The 12,505-nt window shown below is 47.5% G+C and overlaps 1 protein-coding gene across 1 annotated transcript in view; it reads left to right on the top strand.

The window, feature by feature from the left end:
- LOC144139424 (dynein heavy chain, cytoplasmic-like) overlaps positions 1 to 12,505 on the top strand; it is a 157,593-nt gene that overhangs the window by 113,433 nt on the left and 31,655 nt on the right. Inside the window, exons 53-60 of the mRNA XM_077671760.1 lie at positions 4,706 to 4,823; positions 5,253 to 5,708; positions 6,571 to 6,755; positions 8,247 to 8,316; positions 8,519 to 8,665; positions 9,363 to 9,452; positions 11,692 to 11,752; positions 11,850 to 11,937. Coding sequence (XP_077527886.1) covers positions 4,706 to 4,823; positions 5,253 to 5,708; positions 6,571 to 6,755; positions 8,247 to 8,316; positions 8,519 to 8,665; positions 9,363 to 9,452; positions 11,692 to 11,752; positions 11,850 to 11,937 — 1,215 coding nt within the window. The remainder of the gene's footprint in view (positions 1 to 4,705; positions 4,824 to 5,252; positions 5,709 to 6,570; positions 6,756 to 8,246; positions 8,317 to 8,518; positions 8,666 to 9,362; positions 9,453 to 11,691; positions 11,753 to 11,849; positions 11,938 to 12,505) is intronic.

The raw sequence follows: 12,505 nt of genomic DNA, 5'->3' as shown, positions 1-12,505 counted from the left end.
TTCCAGACTTCATTACAGTTGCGGAGCCATGCGACAATTTTACTGGGCTATGTGAGTGTCCGGTTCATATTTTCGCATTCGCATTTCATTTCTGTGACTGTACAGCACTCCTAGTGCATAATATTTGTGGTGAATGTGCGCTACAGCTATAATGAAATGATGGTTATAATGAACAAATCGGAGGGCCCTTTCAGTTTTATGACGACGTTTGACTGTAGTAACAGCTGTAAGAGCAGATGTTGATTTGCCAACTATCACATTTGCTCCATAATTTGTAGCATAGTTAGTAAATAGTACTTAACCAGGATGTGTGTTACTGACACACAATGCTCATCACTGAAAAGCTTCTGAAGCTGTCCCACAACATGGCTTTGGCTGCTGTCTAGTTTCTAATACGTGGCATTTGCGACATCATTTGCCGTGCAGTAAACAGTTCATGGCTGTTGATGGTAGACTACAGCAAAGTTCGTGTTTGAAGTACCTCAGCGAGTCCAAACCATTTGGCTATGCATCTAACACCAAAAAATGTTGTTTGTTGTAAATTTCACTTAATTAGGCTAGCTGATTGGAAGGATATTGATAGGTATGAGACCCTTGGAAGCATTGCCGAAGCACTGAAAGTTGTCACTTGACATCGTCACCCGTTGGCCTGTATGGATAGGCTGATGCTGTTCAAAAAAGTATGGGGTGCCTAGTTGGTGTGGCTCTTGTTACAGAGTGGCGCCAAAGTGAGACTCGTTCTGCTCTGGTGGTGTGCAGTGAAAATAAGGACTCGAATTAGGTCACCCTTTAGAAGAGTGAGGGTCCAGTTGGGTAAAGTCCAGTTCTAGTCAATGTTGAAAGCAAGCATGGCACGTACAGCCATGCTGTTACAGAGGTGGGGCTCTGTGGTTCTTTCTATCGCGCTGCTTATCTACTGGGGAAATATTTCCTAATTGCGTACTGCATGTGTGTAGTCCAAGTGTCTAGGGCATGGTTTCTTAAAGTGGGTTCCGCGGAACCTAGGGGTTCCGAAGGCCCCTCCTCAGGGTTCCGCGAGCCACTGATAAATTTTCCCTGGTTCCGCAGTCGCAAAGTCTTGTATGGTAAACTTGAGGTGCGATCGATCTAAGGAACCTCCATTACTCACGCCCGAGTGTCAGTAAGCACATCTCGGCACATAACAGAAACGCGCGAGCTGCGCAATAAATCTCGCCTGCAGCTTGTAGCCAGCCAGACTCCGAAAACGGGCCACGTGGTTAAACTATTGCACTTGAATCTCAACCTTATATTACCCCCATGCACATTTCTCCTGTTTGGAGATAGGTGCCGCTAGCGTACGCATTCGCGTAAAGTCGACGGGAAAAAAACGATACCCTTGCCTGCTTTTGAATTTATTGCACGTTAATGTAGCATGAATGGAACGAAAACTGGCGGGAGTTGGGGAGGGGGTTCCTTGGCACACAACGGAACTTAGCAGGGTTCCCTCGGACCAACATGCTTGAGAACCCCTGGTCTAGGGTTTCACCTTCCTCGTAGTATGCCTTAGTCGTAATTGTGGCTAATGAAAGAAGCAAACACTAGCACATCAAGTCTGCCACATTCTTTGTCGTACACGCTGTATCAGGATCACAACAACAGCTGCAGGAAGCGGAAACTCGCGAAAATCGCACTACAACAGCTTTGTTTTGTGGAGCTGCAACATTTGCTTGCAACATGCTATGTGGGCATGCAACATGTTTGTTAGCTACACTACCGCACCGCCGTGTTACCGGCAATCTTCATACGTAGCACGTAACACCGAGTTGTAGGAGCAGGAAGGCCAGTGTGCTGGTGAATCAAGGAGCTTCAGCACATGCTGCTTCCAGTATATCAGCTCATGATGAATGCGTATGGAATTTCTCGTTCAGTTCAGCAATCTGCTGGGACGTACGTACTCACCTACGGGGCAGAAACTTGGAGCCTCACTAAGGGGGTTCAACTTAAATTGAGGACAACTCAGCGCGCAATGGAGCGGAACATGATAGGTGTAACATTAAGGGACAAGAAGAGAGCCGAGTGGGTCATGGAACAAACGAGTGTTAAGGACATATTAGTAGAAATTAAGAAGAAGAAATGGACGTGGGCAGGGCATGTAATGCAAAGGCAAGAAACCGTTGGTCATTAAGGGTAACAGAGTGGATTCCTAGAGAAGGCAAGCGTGGCAGGGGGCGGCAGAAAGTTAGACGGACAGATGAGATCAAGAAGTTTGCGGGGATAAATTAGTCGCAGTTAGCACAGGACCGGGGTAATTGGAGATTGATGGGAGAGGCCTTTGCCCTGCAGTGAACGTAGACAGGCTGGTGATGATGATGATGACAGAATAATGAGGGGTTTTGTACAGTGGTCACTTAAGTAACGTATTTTTGTGTAGGAACAGACATTCGTAAGCGTTGCTACTTGTAGACCGAAAAGTACAGTGTACGTGGCTAACAGCAACAAAAAATTATGTCCAGTTGATATGCGCTTTTCCTGCATGTGTGTGCACAGAAGCGTGTCGAATGTGGCGGTAAATTCATCGTGTGTTGCCCTTCGGGTCGTGCGCCACTCGTAGCGGTGCAGGCCATTAAACGTCAACACCTCGTGGAACTGCGGAGCATGGCGAATCCGCCGCTGCCGGTTAAGACTGCGCTGGAAGCCATCTGCCTTCTGCTTGGGGAGCCTGCGCACGACTGGCGCGCCATCCGCGCCGTCCTCTTGAGCGACTCGTTTATCAACACCATCGTCTACTTCAACGCGGTGGATATCACGTAAGCTGCGGATCGCAGGGGTGTGACCTTCCGCATGCTGGAGTCTGCTCAGCACCGATGGGGGAGCAAGTAGGAAAGGAAGGAGCTAGGCCACACACAGCAGCCACCACCGAGTAAAATGACATCCTGGTCGAAACCCTGAAGTTGTCATTCACGTTAGCCACAGTGGGTTTGCCTTCAGGCTTTAGAAGAAAATGGCACTCTGTTGCAGTGGGACGGCAACAAATGATTCGAGATTGCTTTTTTTTCCCTCGCTGAATGAAGAGGAAGCTATGAGCTTGCACGGGGTTTGTGGCATGCCGATGCATGCGTTGCTTTAACAGTAAACTGCGCTAAGTCTTCAAGTAATTCCACAGCAGTGCTTGAGAGGGTTTGCAGGTATGTGGAAAACTTCAAAAACTGTAGCTAGTCTGATATTGCTCATAATTCGCTGTACACTTCTCTGGTTTTCACAGGGAAGTGGAATGAGGGGTTTGCGAGTTCTGAGGTAAAGCACGCACGGTTAATCAAATTGCTGGAAATTCTGTGCAATATTGGGTGAGCTGTAGCTTCTAACGGTTTGCATGCTTTTCAGCCGACCCTTAAAGCCGTTTGTGTGGCAAAAGGGGAGCGAGAATTTAGATTGCGCCAAATCGTTTTTCCTACTCTCCACGCCTTGTGTGCGTCAGGACTTGCCCATATGGCTAATGTTTGTTGATTGAAGGTGCAGTCTTTTGTAATCTCATCTTGTGGATAGCGGCCCAATATCCTTCAGGGGTGTCTGTGGGCTGGTTTCGTCAGCGGCATTACTGGGGGGCACACTGGTGCCTTGGAAGGCAATGCTTCACGTCTTTCTGCACATGTGGGAATGTCGACCTCTTCTCTGCATTTCTGGCTTTCGATCGGGGCCTTGTTTGGCCTCTTTTTGCCCCTGTATTTTTTATCAGCTCAAAGTTCGTTGGGATTGGCAGAAAATGGTTGCACTGTGGGCTTTGTTGAGCTGGGAAATTTTGTCCCATTCCCCTGTATTTTTTTTTTCTCACTGCTGCCACTTTCTCGTTTACTCTGTGACAAGTTTTGTGCCCTGCATGTTGCCTCCTATGCCAAGAGGCCAGCATCCAGTGTTTTGGGGCTGTGCCTTGTGTAAGAAATGGCACACGTCCCTCGTTGGGAGCTGGCAAAAGTTGGGTGATGCTGGTAATTTTTGGAACAGTGTAGGTGAATTTGGCATATGCATGGTGCTTGCAATGTCAAGAAGCAAGCATGCAGTTTTCGGGCTGTGGTGTATACACACAGCCTTTTTTTGCTCTTGCGTGTGAGAAATGGGTTGTGTTTTGGGGAGCATATTTTTCCCTAAGTGTCTATTGGGTATTCTAAGGGTTTTAATAAGGTAGCAGTTATCATTTCTGGGTGTGTGACAGATACTATGTGCTGACGAACTGGATTCACTACACCCATGCCTCTATGCCCCCCCTCCACTTCCTCCATTCCACTCCTCTTTTTCTTCACTCTTTTCATTTCATTCCACTTGCCATTGCATTTCTGGTTGTGTGACAGATATGTGCTGACGAACTGGATTCACTTCGCCCCCTTCCCCCCCTCCATGCCTCTGTGCCCCCTCTCCACTTCCTCCATTCCACTCCCCTTTTTCCTCCACTCTTTCCATTTCACTCCACTCGCCTCACTCCATTGTCTTCCTCCACTTCCTCCCTCCACTTTGCTCGCCACTCTGGCCTCCTGTCCGTTTTCGCTGAGGCTTCACAGCGACAAAACCAGGTTTTTGCAAAGTGACACGTGTTCATTTGGGGCACTGCCTGCCAGGCACATTTGTTGCTAATTTTTTGGCTGACTAATTTCCCCTCTCGCAAGGTGTGAGGGGAAGTTATAGCTCTGCACATGCGGCCCATTCTGGGCCCCCTGTTCATTGAGTCCCTGTGTCTCGCTTGTCAACGATGTAGGGATGAGATTCGGAACAAGATGAAGACCAAGTATCTGAGCAACCCCGAGTTCAACTTTGAGAAAGTGAACCGGGCCAGTGTTGCCTGCGGACCGATGGTCAAGTGGGCGATTGCACAGGTGAGGGCACTCTTTTGCATTTTTTATTTTGCTACCTTTTAGTTTTGACCTGGCTAACCCTGCATGCTGTGTTGAGCTTACTTGCTGCAATGAATACGGGCCCATATCTCAAGGCAGAGTTCAAGAAAAAGTAGAAGGCTGATCATTTAGCAGACCACACACACTTTCGAGGCACTGAATTTTCTCTGAGCTTTTGGTGCGAGGATATTTTATGCTGTAGACATGGTGGGCTCTAGGCAGGAAACTTACATTATTGGCTTACTGGTGTAGCGCCCAACAGTGCATGCACAAAATAACTAGCTGGCAATCGGCTCTCTTTGGCCTTGGCTGCCATTGATCAGCCTTCAGTTGTGCGCAGTGTGTGGGCCCCTGCTGGAGGATGTGCACCTCGCAGCACAGTGTGTGTGACCGGGTCCTCATTGGGTGCAGATCAACTTTGCGGACATGCTGAAGCGGGTGGAGCCCCTGCGCAACGAGCTGGCCAGCCTGGAGGCCGAGGCGGAGAGCAACAAGCACAATGCGGAGGAGATCGACTCGGTGATTGTGCAGCTGGAGCGCAGCATTGCCTCGTACAAGGAGGAGTACGCCAACCTGGTGTCCCAGGCGCAGGCCATCAAGGCGGACCTGGCCAGCGTGCAGGCCAAGGTGGACCGCAGCATCGCCCTGCTCAGCAGCCTGAGCTCGGAGAAGCAGCGCTGGGAGGACACGAGCGAGACCTTCAAGAACCAGATGTCCACCATCTCGGGCGACGTGCTGCTCGGCTCGGCCTTCCTAGCCTACGCGGGCTACTTTGACCAGCAGTACCGGCAGAATCTCTTCAACAACTGGTGCACCCACCTGCAGCAAGCGGGCATCCACTTCCGCCAGGACCTGGCACGCACCGAGGTAGCCCTTTCTCTTCCTCCCGGGCCGTTCTTCGGGCATAGGCATGTGGGAGATTCCCGGGGGGTCTGAATCAGCTTGAAGCTTCGTGCTTTTGTAGAACACCATTGTAGTAGCCTAAATGCAGGCTGCTGCAGCATGTTAGGGCCCAAGTCATATTTGTTTTTGTCGTGGCAGCATTTAGTGCAATGGGTGTTTGTTGGGCTGACGTTTTCTGATCAAAAGGGAAGTCCCCAGTTGGGTTGGCGCATGTTGGATGCTAATTGGGTCCATGTCCAAAAAAACCTGAGAAAAAAATTGTGGCAGTAGCAACACTGTCTTGGTCAGACAGTCTTGCCGCACCCTCCAAGGGGCGCTATAAGAAAGTTAGGTAGTAGAGTTAGTAGAGTTGGAACATCAATGTCACCAGGACCTGCAAAATATTTTGTTAAATCAGGAACTTTGTGAAATCAAGAGGGCATTAAGTTTATGGGCAACTGAGCGGGGGATCCAAATTTTATGTCAATTCGGGCGTAAAATCAAGTTTCATGAAGTCACGGTTCGACCAAGCAGCCGAACATGACTATATATTGAAAATGGGTTTTGTCACGTCTGTAAGCTCTGACAATTTGACCCCAAGTGGTTGATATTAGGGGCACTGCACTTAGTTTATTTGAGTTGTTTCTTTCAGGCTTGTTTTGGATTTATGTTGATCTAGTAAATGTAGGCTGTGTTGAATAACTCTCTCGTCTTTCCCAGTGTGGTATAACAAGGTTGATTTCTTTTGTGGACTGCTTATATTTGAGTTCAGGCAAATACTGTCTTGACAAGTGCGTGATCTTCCGTTCAAGATGCCCGACTTTTGCCCACCCCTATCGATGCGCAGTACCTGTCGACAGCGGACGAGCGCCTTCGTTGGCAGGCCAATGCGCTGCCCACTGACGACCTCTGTACGGAGAATGCCATCATGCTCAAGCGGTTCAACAGGTACCCGCTTATCATTGACCCGTCTGGGCAGGCCACCAAGTACATTCTCAACGAGTTCCGGGAGCGCAAGATCACCAAGACGAGGTGAGCACACCTCCTCCAAGGTCAGGGCTCCAGATTTTTGCAACGATTTTTGTCTTCAGTGGGTTCCGTCACAATGCTGTGTCTTGTTTTGTGTATATGTGTGGGTGTCTAGACTTGCATTCAAGACAAAAGTTCCTGGGTGACACTAAGTGGATGTGTACGAGGTGTGACACTAACCAGTATACAGTCTAAGCCCGTTACAACGAACCCTTTTAATCTGGAAAAAAATGTCCACTGTATCTGAAGTATGCTGTATCTGAAAGGGGAAGAAGGGGAGTGGGGGGCCTGCAGCATCTCTTCAAAGTGCACACGCAGTGAAAAACAATCTCCAAACGCAGTTTTTGAAGCTTAGCACTGACACTTGGTGAAGGCCTAGCACATGCGGCTGAATGCATAGAAACGCATTCTAAGCTGAGCAAATAAAGCGAGAATATAACTAGGGGCACTTACTAACCAGCTATAAAAATCAGCCATTTCCAGCAGAATTAGCCAGGCTCCTTTCAAACCCTTTGTTAAAAGGCAGGTTTGCCTAAAACCGCTTGTGAAACAATTCAGATTGCTGCCTGATGTTTCCCCAAGGCAGCTTCTGCCTTTTTAATGATCATTGTCTGGTCAGTAAAACAGCTGATACAAAATAATCTGATGAAGGACAGCTGTGAAATCAGAAGTTAGACCAATTGGACTCTGCATGGCCAGTGGACAATGGATGGGTACCATCCCTCTGCTTGAGGCATTTCTTACCTTTTTCATCGAATGGAACAGGAACAATATGTGCGTGGGAATAATAAACGCCAAACTTCACTGAACCTGAGTTCTTTATCACATAAAAAAACTGTGATGAGGGTAAGCTCGACCCCCGGGTGCACCACTTAATGTATTCGAGAGTATTGTTCATCAATCTCATTGGAGTCGCATTTTTCGGCAGCTTCCTTGTACTTGACAGTCTAGCGGACCGTCTGCTTTGAGACTCGTACTTCTGGTGATGTCGGCCTGTTTTTCACCATGAGTCGCGCAAAAATAAAGGCCACCGGCACTGACTTGGCTTGGCTGTGCTAATGACCTGTTCTATGCCGACAATGTTGCCAGACATAGTTTCCTCGCCAAAATAGAGAAAAAGCATATGGGGTGCTGGCACCGTGGAAGTCTGCTATTAGCATTCAGTTAAAACAATTTTTGTCCAAAATTTAGTCTGTTATAGCCAATGGTCTGCTATAGCTGGGTCCGTTATGAGCGGAGTGGATTCCACTTAACATGGGGTCCAAACAAAGCAACAGAAATGGACTGTTGTACCAGAAGTCCATTGTTGCGGGATCCGCTGTAACAAGTGTAGACTGGATACGGTACCCAAATATGTTGGTGCCTGTGTATGTTGGTTTGTGTCTCACTTTGTCCACATCCATTTAGCGCTGTGTCTCAACTAGCTCAGCAACAACTTTTGATTGAATTCACGTCTTTGAAACATGCATTTTCCCCCCATTTTTTTCCTTCTAGCTTCCTTGATGACTCCTTCCGCAAGAACCTGGAGAGTGCACTGCGTTTTGGAAACCCACTGCTCGTCCAGGTGTGTTGTTGTCTCCTTCCTGTTGTTTAATTCTAGTTGTCTCTAGTTGGTGTTGCCAGCTTTTGTGCTCTATGGTTTAAAATTGCATGTTTTCTGAGCTAGTGCGCAGTGAAGTATGCCAAGCCAGCAGTGTGGCCTGTGAATGCCTAAAAGCCTCGCACCCTTGCAATTCCTCCCTTGTGTCCCCTCCCCCTCCCCCCAGGATGTGGAGAGCTACGACCCGATCCTGAATCCAGTGCTGAACCGGGAAGTGCGCAAGACGGGTGGGCGCGTCCTCATCACACTCGGGGACCAGGACATTGACTTGTCGCCCACGTTCTGCATCTTCCTCTCGACCAGGGACCCCACGGTAACACCGTCATTGATAATCGGTTTGCAGTGCTTCATCTGTAGGTTGTGTGTGCTCTGGGCAAATTGGGAAAAATCAGGCATGCCTGAAGGTTTGCAGTTGTCGAGCTTTCCGTACAGCAGGCATTATTTGCAGAGCCATGACCAAGTCCACCTTCATCTCAGCCAGTCTCGGCCATGTGTGAACTTGGTTGTATCAGATTTGGCATGTTGAATTATTTTACATATTTAACTGCTGTCAAATTGGTATAAGATTTGTTTTTTGAACCCGTTATATTGAGCCTGATAAGGTGATGGTGGGGAAGTAGTGCGACAGAGCACTGACAGAGGGTGCTGGGTGCGCAGCATGCAGGGTGTCTTAACCTCTACAAACTTAGTCATGCGTACAATGGATATACAGGCAAACCCGTTTTAAACAATACCAGTCACAACAATATGTTGGATAGACCAATGAACAGTCGCAGCATGCGTACGTTATATGGTAAAATAAACCACTTATTTCATTGCTCATTTTCCTCATTGTCGGCTTGACCGTGCCAGCATATGCAAAGTGTATCATTTAGTGATCTCCGTGAGAGGTAATGCGTGCCGTAGATGCGTGCCACAATAGCTTTAAACATGAAAGAAGTCGCACTGCTCATTACTGCACTGCAAGTGACAAGCTTTGCATCTTGCACCTTTTGTTGTCTTCCCTTCAGGTTGAGTTCCCGCCCGACCTCTGTTCGAGGGTGACTTTTGTCAACTTCACAGTGACCCGAAGCAGCTTGCAAAGCCAGTGCCTGAATCAGGTGGGTCCCCTTTATTGTTGCACCAGTTTCTTGAGTAATCTTCACTAAAAGGCACTAAGAAACGATTTAACAGCGATCATAAGAGGTGATGCAAATTGGCAGTGGCAGCTGGGGCTGTCTGTTAGAGCAAATTATTGCTCAAAAACAACAGTCGATTTAGCACCCCTAAGGCAGTAGGGAAGGCTGCTACTGATATCATAAATGAAACATCTGAAGTATTGGCCATGATAGGGGGAGAGTGCAAAAATACCTCATCCATCGCGCTCACCAGGGGTGAGTGTCCTGATCAGTCATCGGAAGCGTAGTGCATGTCACCAGCAAGGCATTTTGTTAGCGTCTCATGCATTTGCCCAGTGTATTACCTATCATTTTTTTCTTTGTAATTATTTTTTACGGCATTACGCAGTGTTTTTGAACCCAGCTGTGGCTGAGCAGTTAAATAAATGCACATGTCTGTAGATGCTGTTGTGACAATAAAGGGGGTTTGGTTTAAATCCAACCCTAGCAACATTTGTTTCTTTTTTTCCTGCAACAAGAAGCTATGCAGAGTTATTGGTTCAGTTGTTACACTCAGGCAAGGACATTTTGTGAAAGGAAGGCTCATTTTGTGAAAGGAAGGCTCATCTTTTGTGAAAGGAAGGCTTCTCTTGTGAAAGGAAGGCTCATTTTGGGCCGTGTGCCTTGTCAAGTTTCGCAAATGAGTCCCCGTCCCCTCCCAAAGAAATTAACATCTTCTGATTCTGGGACTACGTTATATGCAAAAAATACTTTCATTTATCTCATTTGGTGATATTTATTACATATTTTCAATAAGGCCCTGTGTGTTTTAATGTGAGGCACAATCTGGTGTGGCGAAAAGTTAAAATGCCTGTGTGTTCGAGATTTCAGCACACGTTAAAGATCCCCAGGGGGTCAGAATTAATCCGGAGCCCTCCACTGCGGCGTGCCTCGTCGCCTGTGTAGCGTCGGCGCAATACTCCCCACAATCAATCAATTCCCTGCATCCAAAGTAATTGAAATCAGTATCTATGTGCATTTTAGAAAGGCTCGCTGTTTGAAATGCGTATTATGAACTTGCTTTGAATTCAAAGTTTTCGTGAAAACATAGTTCTATTTGACTTAACTCTTTCGGGACCGCTCCATAGGCGATCGATCACATATGATCGATGGTTTCGCGAGCCTGCAGAATACAAATTTTCGCTCGATGGAACACCTAGCGACATCTAGGAGATAGTCTGAAACCTGGAGTTTTCTGTTCTGTGAAGTTCCTTTTTTTATCGCCAAGTGGCAACGCATCAGATATTTTATTCTGACGGGCAGTGGTTTCGAATGTAAACAAACATGGCGTCATACTCGCGCAAGCGCGATAAGAAATCCGCCTCGTCTCGTCTCGCATATCTCTGCCTTCTACTGTGGATTTTAACGATGAGAGTGGCAGTGAAGAGTTGGAATGCGGCTTTAGAGATCGGATTTCAGCTCGAGTGAGGTTTCGGGTGTCGATCAGCCTGGAACATCAAATCGCGGTCAAAGGTGGGTGTTCGTTTTAGTTTCAATTGGCTCTAGAGTAGGTTTGTGCGCTCGAAATATGTTCTGGCTGGTTTATATTTGTTCGCTAGGGTGTTAACTACCTATGGTAGTGATCTCCTGCCACCAGCGCAGAAACAGGTCAAGTTTTCGCCGAGACGAGAGCCAGGCGTGTACCGGGGCGACGACGTAGCCAAGGCCTTAGTGCCAAAGAGATCACACACAAAACAAAAAACGAGTTACACCTAGCCGCATCAAACTTTCGCGATAAAGAAACAAAGCATTGTGTTGGATTTTGTATATCCTGAAATAATTGTATTCTTTATTAATGTTTTTATATTTGCGCTTTTTTCTATCTTTTTCTTTAGTTTTTTTACGAAGTTCTTACTTTCAGATTTTTTCATGGTTCTGTCGTCAGTGTTGAAGGAAAACTTGGTATTCTATGTCAAAGAACATATAATTAGCTGCATTTTGGTGTATGCTAAGGCAGGATGGTGCCTTTGCTTTATGTAATAAAAAATTTGTACCGAGACCTCCCTTTTTCATCACTTTTTGCGGCGGTCCCGAAAGAGTTAATGCTGAATCAAATATAAATTAATTTGGCTTTGATATTCAAAACTTTCGAATATTCGCACAACCCTGAGAATAAAGGCAAAATTTGGGGTTCTTAGATTATATGCTTAGTTTTTTTCCCCTCACAAACCTCGATGCGCAGGTCTTGAAGGCGGAGCGAGAGGATATTGATGAAAAGCGGTCGGACCTGCTGAAACTCCAGGGTAGGTACAATGCCTGTAGTTAGCGTTGAAACCTTTCTAGCCCGAATTATGAAGTCTCCTTCCAAGGGTAAATCTTGTGTGTGTCCCCTGTGCGCAGGAGAGTTCCGTGTGCGGCTTCGACAGCTGGAGAAATCTCTCCTCCAGGCCTTGAATGACTCGAAGGGAAGGATTCTGGATGACGACAGGTTTGTCTCTTCTCTGCACGCCTGACCAGTACAGTAGAATCTCGATGATACGATTCTGGGTGATACGAATTTTGGGATGATACGAATTTCTGAAAAGTTTCGGCAAAATTGCATTGTTTGCAATGGGAAAAATTTCGGCTGTTACGAATGGACCTGCGCGGCGCGGCGGGTGATACGAACGAGCCGGCGAGGCGCCCGACTGCCGAACAAGCAAGTGACGGCTCTCTCCCCCCATTTGTCACTCTTCTTTCTCCAGAAACGGCCGGGCTGTTGTTTTCTGCTCGCGAAAACGCTCCCCCCACGCCCCATGCGCGCCGCGAAACCTCTCGCACGCTGCGTGCGCCGCTGCCGGCGGCGGCAACATGGCGGCGGCTTCGGCTGCGAAGTGGCACGGCCGCTTGAGCGACTGCTTCTAGCCGCTCTTTAAAATGCCGCTCAAGGCAGACACGAAGTTTCTTGTGCAGTAAAGGAGCTGATAACGTTGGCGAAAACGGTACTATAAAACACCATCCGCGCCGCTAGTGAAAGCGCCCATAAAATATCTGCTGGAGTGCTAAGCCTAAACTTC

Source organism: Haemaphysalis longicornis, unplaced genomic scaffold (genome assembly GCF_048455015.1).
Source record: "Haemaphysalis longicornis isolate Haplotype H1 unplaced genomic scaffold, Haemaphysalis longicornis Haplotype H1 scaffold_1, whole genome shotgun sequence".
NCBI lineage: Eukaryota > Metazoa > Arthropoda > Arachnida > Ixodida > Ixodidae > Haemaphysalis > Haemaphysalis longicornis.
This window is presented reverse-complemented; position numbering and strand designations above follow the sequence as displayed.